Here is a 21120-nt window from a genome sequence, read left to right on the forward strand (position 1 = left end):
GCGATTTCGCTGGAAGCGGGTGCAATTTTTCAGATTAGCACCCGCTCCCGGCGAAATCCTGCGGTTGTCCTTATGACAAATTTTTAATTACATATATATATATATCAATTTATCATGAATTTTTATTAATTTCATGATATTTATTTCATTTTCCTCATATTTCTCGAAAGTCTTCCATAATTGATTTGATTAATTGTTTTATTATTGTTTTTTTCGATTGATTTCAGTTCTTTTGAATTCTCTGTGAATTCTATTCAATCCCATTTTACTCAATTTGATCATTATTTTTTGATTTTGTAAAATTCGTTCAGTTCACTTAAATTCTTATAAATTTCATCAGTCTCCTAAATTCGCTTGAATTCTTCTAAATTCTCTCCCACTTTACCGAAATCAATGTAGTTTTTTTAATTTTTCCTAATTCGTTTGAATTCGACTTGAATTTTTTGTAATTCGCTCGTAATTCAGATAAATTGTCTTAAATTATCTTGATTTCTTCTAAATTCGCTCTGGTTTTACTGAAATCAAATAATTTTTTGTAATTCATTTGTATTCATTTGGTATTCACCTCGAATTCTTATTAATTTATCCTGAATTCTTTAAACTTTTTTTAATTCTTAAGAATTCATCTGAATTCTTCTAACTTCATTCAATTCTACTAAATTTAATGCATGTTTTTGAGTTTTTTTTTTAATTCAACTCGCCTTGAGTTCTTAGACAGTTGATAAAATTTCATTAATTTCACTTAAACTTTTCAAAATTCACTCCAAACCAAATGAATTCAACCAATTTTTGTTAATATTTTTTAGTTCTTTTGAATTCACTTGAATTTTTCTGATATTTTTCTAAAATCTCTTGTATTTTATTTAATTCTTTGTTCATTCCCATTTTACTGAATTCATTGGAATTTTTTATATGTTTTTTTTCCGTTCAATTCACTCAAATTCTTATTAAATTTATTAAAGCCTCCTTAACTCTTCTAAATCTACTCCCATTTTACTGAAATCAATGCAATTTTTTTGATTTTTTTAAATTCATTTGAATTCATTTGTAATAAAGTGTCTTGAATTTTATTATTTTCATTGCTTTTTTCCCATAGACTTAAATTATGTAAAATTTTCCCTAAGCTTTGTTTACTTCCACTTAACTCAATTGAATTCAATTTTTTTAATTCCGTTCAATTCATCTTAATTTTTATGGATTTTTTTAATGTCTCATGAATTCCCTTGAATTCTTCTAAATTGGCTCCCATTTTACTGAAATCAGTGGACGTTTCTGGATTTTTTGCAATTCATTTGAATTCTTTTGAATTCTACTTGAATTATTTTAGATTTTTATTTATTTTTGAATCCATTTTATAATTATTATGAGTTTATCTGGAATTCTCACTGATTTCATCGAATTCTTTTGAATTATTTTAATTTTAAAATAACATTATTGGCATTATCAATGTATACTAGTCATTTTTAGACAATTTTAGTCATTTTAATCACAGAATACCTTTTAAAGTACTATAGGAATCTTCAAACTATAAGAATGCATATTTTTATATATTTCAAAAAATAAGATTTTTTTTTGTCAGCCGGTCTAAAGATTTTTGATTCATTTATTATGTAGAACATTCTCTTTATATTGTAGAAGAAATCCTGTGCAATCTATTTTAGGAAAACAAACGTTTAGGGCCCCTTTCAGACCATTATTTGTAATTAAATTGCAAATTTTTCTACCTAAAGCCCAATAACATCTTCAAACCAAAAAAAAAATGGTTAATTTCAGAAAATTCAGAATATATTCCTTAATAAAAGAAACACTTTCTAGCGGTAAAGAAGTTTTTACCCTCTAATTGGTATATTTTTAAAATTCTTAAATTAAGAAAATTCTTTTTTAAATGTATAATTAAAATTCTAAAATGAATTTATGAATATAAAACAAAACTTTGTTGCAGATACAACTTGAAATAAGTCTCCCTGACGAAAAAGGCAGACTTCAGATTCTAAACATCCACACTTCAAAAATGAGGGATCACAACAAGCTGTCGCCGGATGTTGATTTGAAAGAACTAGCAGCCTTGACGAAAAATTTCAGTGGTGCTGAGATAGAAGGTTTGGTCAGAGCGGCTCAAAGTACTGCGATGAATAAATTGGTTAAAGTGACAAATAAAGTGGAAGTAGATCCGGAAGCTATGGAGAAGTTTACGGTTAACAGAGGCGATTTTCTGTACTCGCTGGAAAATGATGTTAAACCTGTAAGTTTGTCCATTTTTTAACACATGCCACGACTCTGAAGACCTTGAAAACTTGGAATTCACCTTGTATTTTTAAAATTATGAAAACCTAGAAATCTCATTTAATTGTTTATGAGAACTTTGAATTTAATTTTTTTATTATTTGCCTATAAAACATTTATTTTATTGAAATCCGAAGAGTCATTCAAATCTTTGAGTGTTTTAACATTTCTCATAATCTCTTAGTATTTTTGCATTAATATTGCTGTAAAGAATGTTTAAAGCATACATTTTTTGTGATATTTAACTTAGAAATTGTACAATTTATTTGGTTGAAAATGTCGATGTGAATTTAATTTTAGGTTTTGAATATTCGTGTACATCACATTTCTATATTTTAAAATATTTCAAAACTTCGAACGGTTTCAAAGGACTTCACAAACATTTCATGAAGGTTTTTAAGATATCACAAAGATTTTAAGGATTTCAAAAGATCTTAAACGATTTCAATAGGTTTTAAAATATTTTATAAGAGTTCCAAAGTTTACAGACATATTTCAAATATTTAAAAATTTAAAAAAGGTCTAACAAATATTTTAGGCAATTTCAAAATATTTTACGAAGATTTTAAATGATTTCAAACGGTTTCAAAAGACTTCAGAAAGATTTAAAATATTTTGAAAGATTTAAAGAGATTTCACAAACATTTCACAAAGGTCTCATAAAAATTTGATATATTCCCAAAAATTCTAAAAGATTCAAGAATATTTAAGAATATTGCAAAAGATTTCAACGTTTCCAAAGAATTCAAACGATTTCAAAAGTTTCGACAGATTTTTGAATATCTGAAAAGATTTCATAAAGAATTCCGATATTTTAAAGATTTCAGATTTTTTTTTAGGATTTCGAAAAATTCAAACGGTTTCAGATGGTTTAAAAACACTTCACAAAGATTTTAGAAAGATTAAAAATATTTTGAAATGTTTTAAAAGATTTCAGAAAATTAAACAAAATTTGAAGGATTTCATAAATTACACATATTCAAAAGATTTCATAAAGGCGTGCATGTACGTCAGATTTCAAAGATTTCAAACGATTTTAGAAATTCTTAAGAGATTTCAAATGATTTTAGAAAATCTTGAAAGATTTCAAACGATTTTATAAAATCTTAAAAGATTTCAAATGATTTTAGAAAATCTCAAAAGATTTCGAACGATTTTAGAAAATTTTAAAAGATTTTAAACGATTTTAGAAAATCTTAAAAGATTTCAAAAGATTAAAATTTGTTTAAAGATTTCAAATATTACAAGTATTCAAGTATTTCAAAGATTTCAGACAGATTTTAAAAGATCTTAAAGATTCCAAACGGTTTCAAAGAGTTAACAAATACTTCAGAAATATTTCAAGTATTTCAAATTTTTTCTAAAAATTTAAAAAGATTACAGCAAATTTCAAACGATTAGGTGAAAAGATTTCCAGAAATTTTAGAAGGTCTTAAAAGATTTCACAGATTTCAGAATTATTTTAAAATATTTCAAACGGTTTCAAATGGTTTCAAAAAACTTCACAGATTTCAGAAATATTGAAAATATTTTAAAATATTTTTTAAAATTTCAAAAAATTTGAAGGATTTTAATGATTACACAAGTATATTCAAAAGATTTCACATAGACGTGTACGTCAGATTTCAAACGACTTTAGAAAATCTTAAAAGATTTCATGAATATTTCAAAGATCTCATAAAGAATTAAAGTATTTCAAAGACTTCAGAAAGATTTTAAAAGCTTTCGAAAATTTCAAACTATTTCAAAAGACTTCACAAATACTTCAGAAAGATTTCAACATTTTAAAAAAGTTTTTAGAATATTTCAAAAGATTTGAAGGATTTATTTAAATATTACTAAAGTATTCAAAAGATTTTATAGAGACATGTAAATCAGATTTAAAACGATTTCAGCAAAATTTCAACAGATTTTAGAAGATCTTAAAAGATTTCATCAATATTTTGAAGATTACAAAAGATTTCACGAATATTGCAAAGATCTCACAAAGATTTGAAACATTTCACAAATGCTTTTTACATAAGGTTTCAAAGATTTCAAAATTAGTTATGCACCTAACATGTGTTAATGGCTTATACATTTTATTTTGAAGTTCCAAAACATTAATTGAGGTTAACTGGCGTTTTGAAAATTATTATCTAATTCTAAAATAAGATTTAAAGTAGCATTTTTAATAATTCTGTAAAGTAAGTAATATTTAATGACGTTTTCCCACATAAATAGCAAATGGTTATTTAACTATTTTATTTTTTAAAAAAAAGGAAACCTAGAAAATCTGTATTTATTGACCTGAAAAACCTGGAAAAAACCTTGAATTTCATTCCTAAGAATCGCTAGACACTCTGCATAAGCTGGGTGAGAAGGATATTACGATATTTAACAATTTTGTTCAGGCTTTTGGGACAAACGATGATTGTTTGGACAGATTGCTTTTGAAAGGAATCATTACCTGGGGAAAACCAGTCGCTGACATACTTACAGAAGCGAATTTCTGCATAGAACAAATGCTCGCTGCGGAAGGACCAGCCCTTATTTCTGTTCTTTTAGAAGGTCCACGAAAAAGTGGAAAAACTGCCCTTGCAGCTCAAATTGCTAAGAATACTAACTTTCCGTTTATTAAAGTTTGCACGTCAGAGGATATGATTGGTTTCTCTGAACCTGCTAAGTGCTCTGGAGTGGAGAAGGTAAATTAACAAAAAATTGTAAAAATGTATGATTCTGATAAGGGACCGTTAAAAAACTACGTCCATCTATATAGAAATATTTTTTAATAAAATTATAATACGTATTTGATATTTCAACCAAGAAAATATTTTTATTTCAAATAAAAAAACATTGGAATTCAATAAAAAAGACCAAACAAATAAGATCAAATTTCTACCAAAAGAGATACATTTTTTAACCAAGAAGGCAAATTTCCCGGAAATCAGTTGAATTTTCCACTCTAAATATAAATTTTCTACCAAAAACTTAATTTCAAGCGAATATTTGATTTTTTTGCGAAAGTAATAGAATTTTCAGCCTAAAAAGACATATATTTTCAATAGAATAGTTGAATTTTTAAGTTACAAAGACTAATTTTCTACAAAACAATTGAATTTTCAACAAAAAAGTCAATTTTGAACGGAATAGTTAAATTTTGAAACGGGAAAAAGAAATTTTGCATCAAAGATGAATCTTTGAGTAATAAAACGATTGAATTTGCAGTCAAGAAAATTAGTTTTGAACTAAAAAAATATGACTTTACAACAAAATAGAAACATTTTGAACCAAATTGTTGAATTTTCTACTAAATGTCCCAGTAATCGTGAAACTTGGTTATAATTTAAATATATTGTTTAATAAATATGTTTAAAATATTTAAGGGTAAAAACCACATATTTTAATCATATTATAATATAAAAAATCAATTGTATTAATTAAAATTAAATAAAAAGCAAAAAAATTGGCATCACGATTAATGGGACGTTTACCTTAAATACGATTAATTTTTTACCAAGTATGAAATAGTTACATTTTTAGTACAAAAATTTAATTTTCAACAAAACAAAAATACGAATCTTCAACATAATATTAAAATTTTTAACCCAAGGGGTGGATCTTAAGTTAATGAAGTGACCAATAAAATGCAACCAATCATTCAAACTTTTAATCAAAAAGATTATTTTCCACAAAAAATTACGAATTTTTAACAAAACAGTTGAAGTTTTAAGCAAAAATCGCGAATTTCAAACTTTTAATCTAGAAGATTAATTTTCAACAAAAAAAAAGACGAATTTTATACGAAATAATTGAATATTCAAAGAAATAAAAAACGAATTTTCAACCAAAGATGAATATTTAAATAGTAAAAAGATTTTTTACAGAATAGTTACACTTTAAACTGAGTAATTGAATTTTCAGTCAAGAAAATTAATTTTCCACCAAAAAATATCATAATTATCTCCAAAAAAAAAGAAGAATTTATATTAAATTTCATCAATTTCCATTCAAAGTTTTGAATTTTCAACCAGTAATGGAATAGTTAAAGATTCACTATTTTTAACAACGTAGTTTTTGATCAAGAAGCTTTTTTTCTACACAAAAAGACGAATCTTCATAAAAACAGTTAAAGTTTAAGCCAAAAAGTCGAATTTTCTACAAAACTGTTCAATTTTCATCCCAAAAATATGAATTTTCAACCAAAAAGTTAATTTGGAACGAAATAGTTACATACATGACATACAATACATACATTTTTACTTAAATTGTGAAGTTAATAAATAAAAACGATTTATTTTCAACCAATAATAGAATAGTTGAATTTTTAGTAAAAAATTTAATCTTCAGTAAAAAACGAATTCTGCGCAAAATAGTTAAATTTTCAACCAAAGAAAAGGACCTTCAATTAATAAAATAATTTTGTAATAAAGCAGTTCAATTTCCAGCCATTCATTTGAACTTATAATCAAGGAAATTGTTTTTCAACTAAAAAAGACGAATTTTAAACGACACCTTTGAATTGTAACCGAAAAGAAAACTAATTTTTAACCCGAAATAGATCTTTAAATAATAAAATAAATTTTTAACAAAGTAGTTCAATTTTCAGCCATTCATTTGAAATTTTAATCAAGAAGATTATTTTTTTAACCAAAAAAGACGAATTTTCAACGAAATAAAAACTAATTTTCAACAAAAAAATATAATTACATAATAAAATGAATTTTTAACAGAGTAGTTAACATTTAAACCAAGTAATTAAATTTTCAACTAAATATGATCAATTTTTAACCAATAAATTTTCATTCAAAAAAAGAATTTTTAACAAAATAGTAAAATTTTCAATCCAAAGAGATGAATCTTCAACTCATACAATGAATTAGTAACAAAATAGTTCAACTTTCAACCAATCATTCAAATTTTTATTCGACAAGATTGATTTTCTACCAAAGAAGAAGAATTTATTATGAAATACATTTAATTTCAACCAATAATAGAATAGTTAAGTTTTTAGTAACAAAATTTAATTTTCAGTAGAAAAACGAATTCTGCACAAAATCGTTAAGTTTTCAACCAAAGAAAAGGACCTTTATCTAATAAAATTAATTTTTAACAATGTAGTTCAATTTTAAGCCATTCATTTGAACTTTTAATCAAGAAGATTATTTTTTAACCAAAAATACGAATTTTAAACGAAATAGTTGAAGTTTCGACGAAAAGTAAACTAATTTTCAACCAAAAATAGATCTTTAAATAATAAAATAAATTGTTGACAAAGTAGTTACCATTTAAGCCAAGTAATTACATTTTCAATTAAATGCGATCAATTTTTAACCAATATATTTTCAATAAAAAAAACGAATTTTCAACAAAATAGTAAAATTTTCAAACCAAAGAGATGAATCTTCAACTAATAAAATATATAAGATTAATGTTCTACCAAAGAGAAGAATTTGCAACAAAGGACATCAATTTTCAACCAAAGGGTTGAATTTTCAACCAATAATGGAATAGTTAAATTTTCAGTTAAAAAAAATTTTCAACGAAATACTTAAATCTTTAACCATGAAAGTCAATGAGAAATTTAATACTAAAATTTTCAACTAGAAACGATAAAAAACGATAAAATTTCAATCAAAAATAAGAATAGTTCAATTTTCATATATAAAAAAAACTAATTTTTAACCAAACAGTGCAATTTTTATTCAAAGGAAACGAAGTCTAAATCAAAAATATAATAGAGTTTTGAATTATCAGGAATCAATTTTTAACGAAAAATAGTTGGATTTTCTTATTGGATTCTACTAAGTTCGCATTTAAGCGAGAGAAAAAAAAAAGAGAAAAAGCGGAAGTTTCTTGAAAATCGGGAGAAAAAAAAGAATTACGTAAAAAAAAAAGAGAAAAAGGGGAGCATAGGTAAAAGAGTGTTACGTCTCTATTTAGATGTTTTTCATGGTTTTTGAATGACCTCTAAATTACTTTTTTTTCTCTAGGTATTTACAGCAGCCTATCGTTCACAACTCAGCTGCATCGTAGTTGATAACATCGAACGGTTCCTAGATTATGGACCGATTGGTCCAAAGTATTCTAATTTAATGTTGCAAACTTTATCATTGTTATTAAACAAAAAACCTCCGCGGGACCGGAAGTTGTTGATTATAGGAACCACTAGTCGCAAGTAATTAAACTCCTACATTATGTCTTATAAACTATTTTATTGAAGACAAATTTTATAAAGTCTAATTTATATTTTATTAAAAATTTTTGTTTCGTAGGCAAGTCTTGGATGATCTAGAAATGCTCTCGGATTTTAAAATAATTCTACACGTGCCAAATTTATCATCTCCCAATGATCTTCTCTCTGTTTTGGAAGAAGTCGATCTATTTTCGAAAGAAGAACTTGCAAATCTTCATGCAAAACTTCAAGGCAGAAGGTGATTTCAAATAATTTTCAAAATTACTGAATACAATCAGTGTCTGGTTATTATTAAATCTTGAATGTTTCTTTTTGCAGAGCCTACATTGGCATCGAGGTATTACTAGATATAATAGACAGAGTCAGAACCGTGGAAACGAATTATCGAATGATGAAATTCCTTTCTAAATTAGAAGAAGAAGGATATCTGGAATAAAAAATATTCAATTCAAGAATTTAATTTTAAAATTAGAACTGATTTCATATTTGTACTCACAAAGAAAATGTGTATTCATTATGAATTATGAAATTCAGTTTATAAGTTTTCAAGTCTTGTGTATATTTTGAAAAGGCTCTTTTCATTCCTTTAATACCGAAGAAAAATGTAAGTAACATTATTTTCAGTGCTTAATTCAAAAATGTTTATATCATTTTTGTAATTCAGCATTTGTGAGACAACTGTGAAATTATAGGAACATTTCGTAAATCATAATGATGTATGAATTTTCTTTAAAAAGATGTCAAAAGTCCAAGGTTTATACCATTTTTAGAAACGCTACAAAATGAATGAGAAATGACAATAATTAGAGAGTACAAATTTCTTTCTTCTAGAAGAAAGCTGGGAATGTAAATTAACAAATTAATTATAATGTTGAAAATCATTCAAAATAAGTAATATAATTATTGTAAATTGCATTTGTACATATTTATAAAATACTATCAAGATTATAGTCTATACAAAATGTCTACTTATTAATTATTATTTCTGGGTAAAAATAATTTGTAATACAAAAAAATTCAAATAACTATTTGTTGAAAGTTCTTAAGGATGTTGAAATCTGAGAAAAAGGAAATAAGTATCACCAGTTTGTTATTAAATATATATAAATATATTTTCCTAAAGTTCTTGAGAAAATTGAAAAAGATTTTTGAAAATTTTAGATGTGCCTAAAAAGAATCTGGAAAATACTGTAAAGAAATTTTTGTTTTCAACAAGATTTGAAAAAATATTAGATAAAATTTGAGTTAGTTTAAAAGATATTGAGGTGTTTTAGAAGTTTGGAAGAAATTCGAAAATATTTGATAAATTTTCGGAAATCCTACTAAGTGTCGGAATATTTGTAATCTCTTCAGAACCGCCTAAGTTCCTAAAAATAGAATTTCTGAATATACTTAAATATTTCTTAAATTTTTGAAAAATTATTTAAGAATTTGAAAATCGTCTCAAAATCTTCCAAATTTTAAGAAATATTTTGAAATCTTTTTCAATTTTCTTTAAAGCTTCGTTTTGCGAAACAAAATATTATTTAAAGTATTCCAAGGAATTCGAATTATACGTTTTTATAGTCTCTAAATTATTTTAAAACATCTAAAGTTTTTGTTTGAAATCTTGAAAAATATACATTAAAATTTTTTTAATCTTTTTAAGTTTAAAATTATTTTAAAATCTTTTCATATCTTCTAATATTTTGCTTAAAAATCTTCTGAAGTCATTTACAAAATTTTAGGAAATCATTCAAATGTTTTAAAATCTTTAAAACTTTGTTATTAAATTATTTTTTTGAATAAAAAGTCGATTTGCGTTTTACCTGAAATCTTAAGAAAAAAAGTATTATCTTGAAACTTTTCAAAATCTGTCGAAAATTTCACAATTTTATTTCAAAATCTGCAAAAATCTACAAACATTTTGTTAAAATTTTGTTGAAATCTTTTCAAATTATTTTATTAACATTATTATTGTTGATATTATTAGAAAAATCTTAAGAACAAAATTATTCCCCAATATTAAAAAACATTTAGATTTTACATTTTCTGTTCATGATGTTTAGAAACATTCAGAAATAAATTTTACCGTCAAATAAGATTATTACTTGGAAATTTTAATTTAGTAAATTGATGGCGCAGAAAATTATTAATTTTTTAATAGATAGGTTAATAGAATCCTGTTGTTATTTATGCAACATTTGGTTAAAAAGTTGGGAACAGAATTGTTGCTTTTGTTATTAAAATATCATTTACAATTTAAATTTTTTCATTAAGAAATACGTTTTTAAGATTTTACTAAATATTATACAAAATTCGAAGATTCAGCATTCAAAATGTGAAAAATTTAACTTATAGTCTACAAAAATTGTCCAGAAAGTAAAAAAAGAATTGTTTATTCTTTTGAAACCATTCGAAATTCTTTTAAAGCTTCTAACGTTTATTTTTAAAATCTTTAAGAATTTACATTTTTACCAATTTTTTCAAGCTTAAGATTCTATTTAAATCTCTTCAATTCTTCTAAATATTTCTTGGATTTACTCGATTTTTTGGATTTTTCAATCGTACCAAATTGAAAAATTTTGCTTTAATATCTTCTGCACTCTTTTTCAAAATTATTTGATATGCTTAAACACGTTCTTTAATTTTCTCTTAAATTTCACTTAAAAAAATAAAAAAAAATACAAAATTTTCTTATGAATCTTAAGAAAATGATTTTTTTAATCTTGTCAGACCTTCTGAAATAACCTTAAAATCTTCAAAAATTATTTTAATTTTTCCTGAATTTTTAAAAAATTATGCAAAATATTCTTCCTTGCCAATTTTTGAAATAGTTCGAAATGTTTTAAAATCTTTTTAAATAATCTCTTAAAATTAGTTTTTCAAAATAAAAAATCTTATTTTTCATAAGAACCTGGACATTTTTTGTTTCATCTTCATGAAACTTTACGAAATTCTTTAAAATCTTTACAAGTTTTAAATATTTTTAAATCGTTTCAAGACTTTTAAATATCTCTTAAACTTAGTCATAACAAAACAATCATTTAAAATTTTCTCATGAATCTTAAGAAAATTTCTTCATTCTATTGAGACCCTGCAAAATTCAGTTTACCTAAAAAAATCAAATCTTGAAAAATTAAAAAAATTCTATCAGTCTTCCATTTTTTTTTCACACAGTTTGAAATCTTCACAACTTAAAATTATCCTTTTAATATAAAACCTAAACCATTAAAAACTTTACCAGAAATCTTGAAAACAATTTTATCACAAATCTTTCATAATTTGTTCATAATTATTAAAAAGCTTCAGATTTTTTCGAATTCTTCAAAATAAGTTTTTGCCCATAATTTAGTTTCTTTTATTTGGCAGCGAAATTTGAAGATCAGAATTATTTCCCATTATTAAACAATCATTTACAAGATAAATATTAGATATATATAAATATATATTATATATTATAAATATATTTTAGATATAAAATTTATGATGAAGTAAAATTGTTTATTTAGAAATTTTGATATACAAAATTGATGGTGCAGAAAATTCAATGATACATTTTTTTACGTAATCGGGTAAAAATACCCTCCCCCCCCCTCCCCCCAACACCCTAGGATTAGGTTTAAATAAAAAATTCAAAAAATCGTTTGAATTTACTAAAAAACTCGCGCTAAAATAGTAGCGCCATGTTGTAGAAATTTACACTTTCTGGTCGTTCATGTTTGTTGCTTAATATCTCTGCTTCGTGATATATCATTTATTCCTCGTGAATTGCAAGCTTCCTCAAAGTGAAGTTTTCAAGTTTAATACCAAATTTATACTCGGGAAAGTAAGCAATAATATAATACCAAAATAGTGTGCGAGAAATCCGTGACAAAGGAAAAACACGAACCTAACCTCAATCTATAACTTCGTAACTTTCCAAGAGATGATTTCTGCGATTAGTCATGAGTGTACGTCTTCTAAACCCAGAAGATATAAATAAAGGTATTTTCCATCCGACATTTTATAAAACACAACTTCAGTTCCTCCTAAATTGTGAATTATAAGCCTAAACTTCATTTCCAGCTCCAGCTGCGGAATAATAATATCCGAAATTATTGGAGAAATTCCACAAATCAGGCAATATGTCGATACCCTACACGTGTATAACATGTCGGGTAGCTTTCCGAGACTTGGAGGTTCAACGACAGCACTACAAATCTGACTGGCACAGATATAATTTGAAACGGAAAGTCGTCGATTTGCCACCAGTAGGAGTCGAGGACTTCCAGAAAAGAGTTATTGCTCAACGAGGAAAGGATGATCAACTCCAGCGGAGTCAGAATGTAAACTGTAAAGCATGTAGAAAGAATTTTAGCACACAGAATCAATATGAAAATCATCTTCTCTCAAAGAAACACAAAGATAAGTCGGCTAAGGTTTCCAATGCCAGCTCGACGGAAGAGATTAACGACGAGGAATCGGCATCTACTGCCCCAAAAAACGAGACCGAGGACGAGATAATGGAAACCAGTTCAGCGAAGAATAGCAAACACGATGAGAACATGGATACTGATTCGGATGTAGAGTCTGTGGATTCTGATGAATGGATGAATGGCATGGAAAATCCTGTGCGGAACAACAATTGTCTTTTTTGCAGTCATCACAGTCGCACCTGGGTTCGAAACCTCAGGCACATGACCGAAGCTCACTCATTTTTTGTTCCGGACCCGGAATATTGTACGGACATGAGAGGATTGCTCGTCTACTTGGGGGAGAAGGTCTTTGGAGGATTTATGTGTCTCTGGTGTAACGACAAAGGTAGTTTATTCTAAATTTTTTTTATAAACTGTCAATCCAGAGTGGCTGCTGGACCGGAAAATGACATTGAATTTATTTTTTGACAGGGAATTTTACAAATTTTAGAACGTTTTTATACGTTTATATAAACGTTTAATACGTTTTTAGGATTTTACTAAATATTATTCAAAAATTGTCCAGAAATTAACAAAAGAATTGTTTATTCTTTTGAAACCATTCGAAATTCTTTTAAAGCTTCTAAAGTTTATTTTTAAAATCTTTGAGAATTTACATTTGTACCAATTTTTTCAAGCTTAAGATTCTATTTAAATCTCTTCAATTCTTCTAAATATTTCTTGAATTTATTCGATTTTTTTTATTATTCAATTGTAGCAAATTGAAAAATTTTGCTTTAATATATTCTTCACTCTTTTTCAAAATTATTTGATATGCTTAAACACGTTCTTTAATTTTCTCTTAAATTTCACTTAAAAAAATAAAAAACATTCAAAATTTTCTTATTAATCCTAAGAAAATGATTTTTTTAATCTTGTCAGACCTTCTGAAATATAAACCTTCAAATCTTCAAAAATTATTTTTATTTTTTCTGAATTTTAAAAAAATTATGCAAAATATTCTTCCTTGCCAATTTTTGAAATAGTTCGAAATGTTTTAAAATCTTTTTAAATAATCGATTAAAATTAGTTTTTCAAAATAAAAAATCTTATTTTTCATAAGAACCTGGACATTTTTTGTTTCATTTTCGTGAAACTTTACGAAATTCTTTAAAATCTTTACAAGTTTTAAATATTTTTAAATCGTTTCAAGACTTTTAAATATCTCTTAAACTTAGTCATAACAAAACAATCATTTAAAATTTTCTCATGAAACTTAAGAAAATTTTTTTCATTCTATTGAGACCCTGCAAAATTCCGTCTACCTAAAAAAATCAAATCTTGAAAAATTTTTAAAAATTTACAAATTTTAGAAGAAAAATCTGTATAAGTTCGATTTTAACACTTTTAAAAATAATTGGTTGAGTTTATGTCTCATTTAATTATGGTCTTCTGTTCATAATGAGTAATTCTACACTACAATCTTTCAACATTTTCCATTTTAAAGTTTTATTTTTAAGCGTACATTTTTAATTTAAAGAATTTTAAAATGCACACGTTGGCCGCTGAACCGGTAATTTTATGAGACCAAGAAAAACTGGGAAATGAGAGTGAATTTATTTTTGGCGAGGAATTTAAAAAAATTTTGAGAAAAAAATAAGTTTGATTTCATCAGTTTTTAAAATAATCAATTGAATTTTTATGTTTTTCAATTATATAATTTAGTTTACAATGCGTAATTCGCAAATCTTTTACTTAACAATTTTCCATTATGAATTTTAAAATTAATTTTTTAAGACTTAAAACTTAACAATTAGTGGCGTTAGAAATCGACAATTTTGGATAAAAATCTATTTAATTGATCAAACAAATATAAAATATGAGTTTTAAAATTGAACTATACCTTAAGGATTAACAAGTGAATGATATAATTAATTTTACAAGACGATTCAGAATCAGTTCAAAATTTCAGAATTTCCAGAGTTAAAAATTAAACTGTTTCAATTGGAAAGTCTTAGAAGTCAAACAAATGTAAACGCTCGATTTAAACTTTATAAAATAATTAAAATCTTTAAATAACTTCAAAATAATATATTCAGAATTAAAGGGCTTTATTAGAGTTAAAAAATATTGTTTTAGTTTAAAATTTCAAATGTTTTAATTGAGAAAAATAACAATTGTCTAATATTTAGAAATATTTTATTGTTCACGTAAAATCAGCAATTATAAATGAAATATTCAAAACTAAACTTTGAATGTTATCATTTTAATTGTTATACTTGAAAAAATTTAATTTAGAAGTAAAATTGTTGAATTTTTATGTACAATGAATATTGAATACCTATAATTCCTAGAAAAAGTTTGAGGAAGTTAAAGATATAGTTAGAAAGTCTGAAAAGATTCAAAATTAATTAAAAATTTGAAATCATTTGAAATAATTTAAACGAAGTATCTATTATGGCCTAATTTAAAATAAAATATAGATTTTTGCAGATTCATAAGAATTAAAAAAAAACATATTCTCAAGAAAATTACTTTTTATTTTGAAAAATTAACTTTAAGCGAATATTTGAAGAGTTCCAAAATTGTAAAAAATGAATCTGGAAGATTTTAAGGTAATATTTTTAATTTTGCAGGATTAAAAAAAATTAGGATCATTTCGAATCACTCGTTTCAAAAATCTAACAAAATTTCGAAAATAATTTAAAATTTGAATAAATTTAAAAGAACATGTAGATATTTCAAGTTTTTGAAATAAAATTTGGCAGTTTTTTTTATAGGTTTTTAAACTTTTTAAAATTAAAATAATTTATCTTTTAATTTAAGAACTGTTTAGTTTCTAACAAAAATGTAATCGTTCAAGTTTTAATATTTCTAACTTAAAATTGCTTATAATGATTTACAGTATAGTTTTTATTACGTTAAATGGAAAATTGTTTAACTTTTGGGTTCGAATTCTTCAATTTCATTGGCCGTGAATTAAAGTGTTGTTAAAACGGCCAGCCAAAATGCAGTCTTTGAAGACTTGTACGATTGAAAATTAAAATCGTTTGAAATTGCGAATTTTATTAATAATTAATTTTTGGACAAATTGAACTGTGCTTGAAGTATCAAAAACTGAGCAATACTTGATTTATTAAAACGATTCTGAATCCGTTCAAAATTTAAGAATTTCCAAAGTTAACCGTTCAAAATTAAACTGGTTATTCAAAAGACAGTCGTAAAAAAACGTAAATAATTTTTTTTCCGAGTAATTTTTAGAGATATTTAGGGTGTTTGAAAAGATTCAAAATAAATTTAACACTTGAAATGATTTCAAATAATTTAAAGGAAGTGTGTGTTCCGGCGAAATCCGACTATTCGTACCGAAATTTCGAATAAAATAGCCATGACCTAATTTAAAACAAAATGTAGATTTTTAGAGATTTTGAACAAAAAATGTATAAGCTTTTTAAGAACTGTGAAAAAATTTTGAAATTCGAATCTTTTTAAAAGATATTTAAAAGTTCTGAAGAAGTTTCAATAATAATTTTAAATTTGCCAAAATTTGAAACTGCATGTAGATTTTCAAGACTCTAAATTAAAATTTTGAAGCTTTTTAATGGTATCTAGGCTATCTAAAATTAAAATAATTCAAGTTTTAATGTAAAAATTGTTCAGTTTAGAAAAAAGTCAATCTTTCAAGTTTTAATGTTTCTAGCTTAAAATTGGTTGAAATATAATTTTTAAAAAATTGTGATTTATTCATTGATTTTTCAATTTAGAACGTTGAAAATGATAACATGGATCTATGTTTTTGGAACTGAATTTCATTTTTCATTAATTAAAATGGAAAAATGGTGAGTTCGAATTTTTAAATTTAATTGACCGTGAAAATTTGTTGCAAATCGGGAAATGGCCGGTAATTTTTTTCTTCAATGAAAACAGCCACCCTGGAATTCATCATATACTTGGAATCATCATATACCTGGAAATGCCGGGGAATTTTTTTTAATTCGGGAAATTTTCTTCGAGAGCTTCCTTAATTTGAAAATAACTGAATGACAATGATTCTTGATTTCTAAAAGAAGCTTTGTATTAATGTATTAAACTATTAAGTTTAAAATTGATCTCTTTGGTCGAAAAATTATCCATTTTAGTTGAAAATTCCTCTTTTTTGGTAGAAATTAATCTTCTTGGTTGAAAATTCAATTATTCGAGATAAAGATTCATAATTTTAGTTGCAAATTGATCTCTTTGTTTAAAAAATAACTACTTTTTGAAAATCTGTTTTTTGGTTGAAAATTATTAACTATTCCAATTCAATATTCCATAATTTTAGGTTTCAAAATTAATCTGTTTAGTTGAAAATTTTTTTTTTAACCCAAAATTTAACTTCAATTTTTGGCTGAAAAATCATATTTTTTATTGGAAATTCGTTTTTTTTGCAGAAATTAATCATGTTGGTTGTAAATTCATCTTTCTGATTAAAATATTGAATTATTCTAGGTAAAGATTTATCATTAGAGTTTATCATTTATATTTTGTGTTTAAAATCCAACTATTCCAGTTCAAGATTCATCGTTTTAGTTGAAAATTCATCACTTAGTTTAAACATTAATTTTTTTATATTTAAAATTTAACTATTTCATTTTTTATTGACAATCGGTGTTTTTTAGATGAAAATTCGACTATTTTGTTTAAAATTGATCTTTTTTGTATAAATTAATCTTCTTGGTGAAAAATGCCTCTTTTTGATTGAAAATTTCACTACTACAAGTAAAGATTCATCATTTTAGTTAAAAATTTACAATTTTTTCTTAATAATAATAATAATAATAATAATAATTTCTTTAACTTGAAATTGAACTGTTCCGTTTTGGTAGAAAAATGATCTTTGTTAGTTAAAAATTCAACTTTCGTTGAAAAGACATATATTTTGTTACAAAATTGTGTTAAATTTGAGTAAAAAATTAATGTTCTCATTTGAAAATTCATCACTTTGATTGAAATGTTTCTGTGTTGTAAATTAATTTTTTTCACTGAAAATGTAACTATTCCATTTTTGGCTGAAAACTGATATTTTTTAGTGTTTTTTTTTGGCGGAAAATTAATTTTGTTGTTGAAACTTCAAGTATTTGGTTACAAATCCATCTATCTTCTTGAAAGTCCAACATTTTTACTTGAAAAGTTATGAATCTGAAGCGTTTCTATGGTATGCACGTTTTCGCTAATTCCAATATTTCTTTAATTTTAATTCAGAAAATATCAAATATTTGAGGGGATTGAAGAGATTTTTTTCTCATTTTGTGAAGTTTTAAAGGATTTTAGAGCGTTTCATAATTTTGTGAGAAATTTTGAGAGATATAAATTTTAAGATTTTTCAAGGGCTTTTATTAGATTTTTATGGGATTACTAGAGATTTGGAGATTTCACAATAATAAAGGGATTTGATATAAATTTTCAGGCATTTCAAGGAATTTTATATTTTTTGAGGAATTCATAAGTTTTCATGAGACTATTAAGTATTTCTTTAGATTTCAAGGGATATAAAAGAATTGGCGAGTTTTTCAGAGATTTAAAGCCCAGAGTAGTTTAAAGTATTTCAAGGAAATTAAAATATATCAAAACTTATAAGAGATTTTAAATGATTTTCATCTGATTTTGTGAAAGTTTACGGGATTTCAGAGGATTCCAAACATTTCATAATTTTTTTGTGAATTGTGGATGACATGATAGACTTCAAGATGTTTTACGAGATTTTATGTGATTTTTGTTGGATCACTATGGATTTAATAAGATTTAAAAGATTTTATATAAATTTCAAGGGATTTGAAAGAGTTTAGGACTGTGTCAAAAATTACAAGGAATTTAAAGAGATTAAAATTTTTTAAAGAGTTCAAAGAATTCAATAGGATTTTAGAAAAGTCAAAGGATTTGAATAATTTATCCAGAATATCAATAATATTTCATAGATTGCAAATATTTTAAGGAGTTTTACCATATTTGAGGGTTCACATGATTTCAAACGAAATTAAAGGATTTAATTAGACTATAAAGAATATGTTTAGATTTCAAGGGATTTAAAAGAATTGGCTACTTTAATAGGGATTTGAGAGGATTTCAACAGTATCCAAAGTCAATCTATCAAGGAAATTAATAAAATATTAAAGATTTTAGTGTATCATAAAGGGTTTTATTTGATTTTACGGAATTTCATAATTTTGGAAGCAACATTGAAAAATAGATTTTTTAATGTTTTACGGGATTTTATTCGACTTTCGTGGGATTACTAGGATGTCAATGATATTTTAAACATTTCCAGGGTTTCTGGAGAACTTTGCATAATAAATTAAATTAAATTTCAAGGAATTTCATCAGATTTAAGGGTTTCATAGAATTGCAAAAGAAATTATGTGATTTCAAGTAATTTCGAAGTATCTTAAAGGGTTCAAAGATTTCAAGGGATTTAAAAAGAATTACATTTTTTCCAGGAATATCAGAGGCTCTCAAAAGCCTTCAGGGTTTGTTAAATTATTTTAACGGATTTCAAAGCTTTTATAGTAGTTTAAAAGATTCGGATAGATTACATGCGATTTTATGGGATATTTATATTATATACCAGATTAAAAAAATAGTTAACATCTCTGTTTAATTTTTAAAAAATGTAATGGCTCTATTTTTCGAAAATGCTACTGTTGATACTATTTATAATTTCTCATATAAGTCCGAGACCTGATAATGCATCAAATCATTATGAAAACATTAATCTCAGAGGAAAGAATGCAGAAGTTATGTTGCGATTATACAAGCTTCTGTAAATTTATCACAAAGTTGTGTTTATAAATGTGATAAAATCTTTTTCACGTAATTTTTGTTCAAATTGTTGACAGGTAGAGCATTTAGAAGTGCAGATGCAGCAAGAACTCACATGATTGACAAGGGTCACTGTAAAGTGTTGCATGAAGGCGAAGCTTTAGCAGAATATGCAGACTTCTACGATTACTCAACCAGTTATCCAGACGCAGAAAACGGAGATCCAGACGCAGAAGTTGAAATTCCAGAACTGGACGACAACGACTACCAACTCGTTTTGCCTTCCGGAAACGTTATTGGTCACCGATCTCTGATGATATACTACAAGCAAAATTTGGATCCGAATCGCGCGCTCGCTATTCCGAAGAGCAAAAAACTAACCAAGATTCTCTCGATGTACAGAGCCCTTGGCTGGACCGATACGCAAAAGGAATCCGCAGTGAAGAAAGCAAGGGACATTAAATACATGCAAAGGGTTCAAGCTAAGTATTCCACGAAACTGCAGATAAAAGCTAACAAGTTCCAACGTTACTTTAGACCACAGGTTAATTTCTAAGCTACATAGTTAAAATCTAGTGTAGATAAATTATTTTTATTACTTTTGTGGTCCTTACTCTTAGTTTTTAATTCTGAAATACAGAGCTTTCTGAACATGATCTTCTTTCTCATGAATTTATTCGGGGTGAGATGCTGCATGCATTCCTTACAATTAGTTTCGTATAATAAACTTGAGTATTTATTCTGATGACATCCTTAGAAAATAACGAGCGTTATCTAGTATCAGTTTACATTGCGAGACATCGAGAAAAATATCCAGTTATTTTAAGTACTTCGTATAACACTTTACTTATACACAAGTGGACCCGCATGTGGATATCGTTTGTACAACTGTGTGCTGAATTATACCTACAAGAATATCGCAACGTGGAAAATATGGCACAAATGTTGCTACTCGTTGACTCGAGAAGAACCCGAGGTTGCTTTCTTGGTCGTGGAGAGCTGGAAAGTTAAACGTATTCGACGATATTATTCGTCTCCCAGGTACCGTTTCCATCGAACGAAGTTCGACGATGCGCACGCTTTCGTTTGGTTTTTTTGGACACTTAACTACAGGTCATTATTCTTTAAATCGCATGACTGCCAGCTAATAAAATCAATATTAGAAAATCCTGATTTTTAGGACATCAGGAAAAACTTGAATCCAAAAGATTAAGAGAGGGGGGGGGCAGGTCAGAGAAACCTGGAAATCAGAGAAAAGTTAGGGAATTTGACTTGGTGAGGGACTTGAAAAAATATGGCAAAAATCAGGAATTTTCTGTGAGAAGCACTTTCAGTAACTGTTAAGAAGAATCAAGGCTGCCACAGAGTCACTTTTTTCCCAAATAACTAGGTATTTCTTGAATTTCCATGGAATTTTAAAGATCTTTAAAAAATTTTAAATAATCTCAAACGATTTAAAAGTTTGTAGGAAATTTTTTTTTTTTTTATTTT

At 25.8% G+C, this 21120-nt stretch overlaps 2 protein-coding genes across 2 annotated transcripts in view; both read left to right on the top strand.

Annotated features, from left to right (window-relative positions):
* Positions 1-9346, top strand: part of LOC117168081 (vesicle-fusing ATPase 1-like) — a 13919-nt gene extending 4573 nt beyond the window's left edge. The window contains exons 6-10 of the mRNA XM_033353448.1: positions 1943-2242; positions 4677-4967; positions 8256-8440; positions 8538-8696; positions 8777-9346. Of these exons, the coding sequence (XP_033209339.1) occupies positions 1943-2242; positions 4677-4967; positions 8256-8440; positions 8538-8696; positions 8777-8894 (1053 nt within the window). The 3' untranslated portion in view covers positions 8895-9346. The remainder of the gene's footprint in view (positions 1-1942; positions 2243-4676; positions 4968-8255; positions 8441-8537; positions 8697-8776) is intronic.
* Positions 9347-12146: 2800 nt separating this feature from the next.
* Positions 12147-20285, top strand: LOC117168491 (zinc finger protein 622). The gene is made up of 3 exons (XM_033354194.1): positions 12147-12424; positions 12506-13240; positions 19707-20285. The coding sequence occupies exons 2-3, from the start codon at positions 12565-12567 to the stop codon at positions 20183-20185; spliced, it is 1155 nt and encodes a 384-aa protein (XP_033210085.1). The 5' UTR covers positions 12147-12424; positions 12506-12564; the 3' UTR covers positions 20186-20285.
* Positions 20286-21120: the final 835 nt, after the last annotated feature.

Source organism: Belonocnema kinseyi, chromosome 2 (genome assembly GCF_010883055.1).
Source record: "Belonocnema kinseyi isolate 2016_QV_RU_SX_M_011 chromosome 2, B_treatae_v1, whole genome shotgun sequence".
Taxonomy (NCBI): Eukaryota; Metazoa; Arthropoda; class Insecta; order Hymenoptera; family Cynipidae; genus Belonocnema; species Belonocnema kinseyi.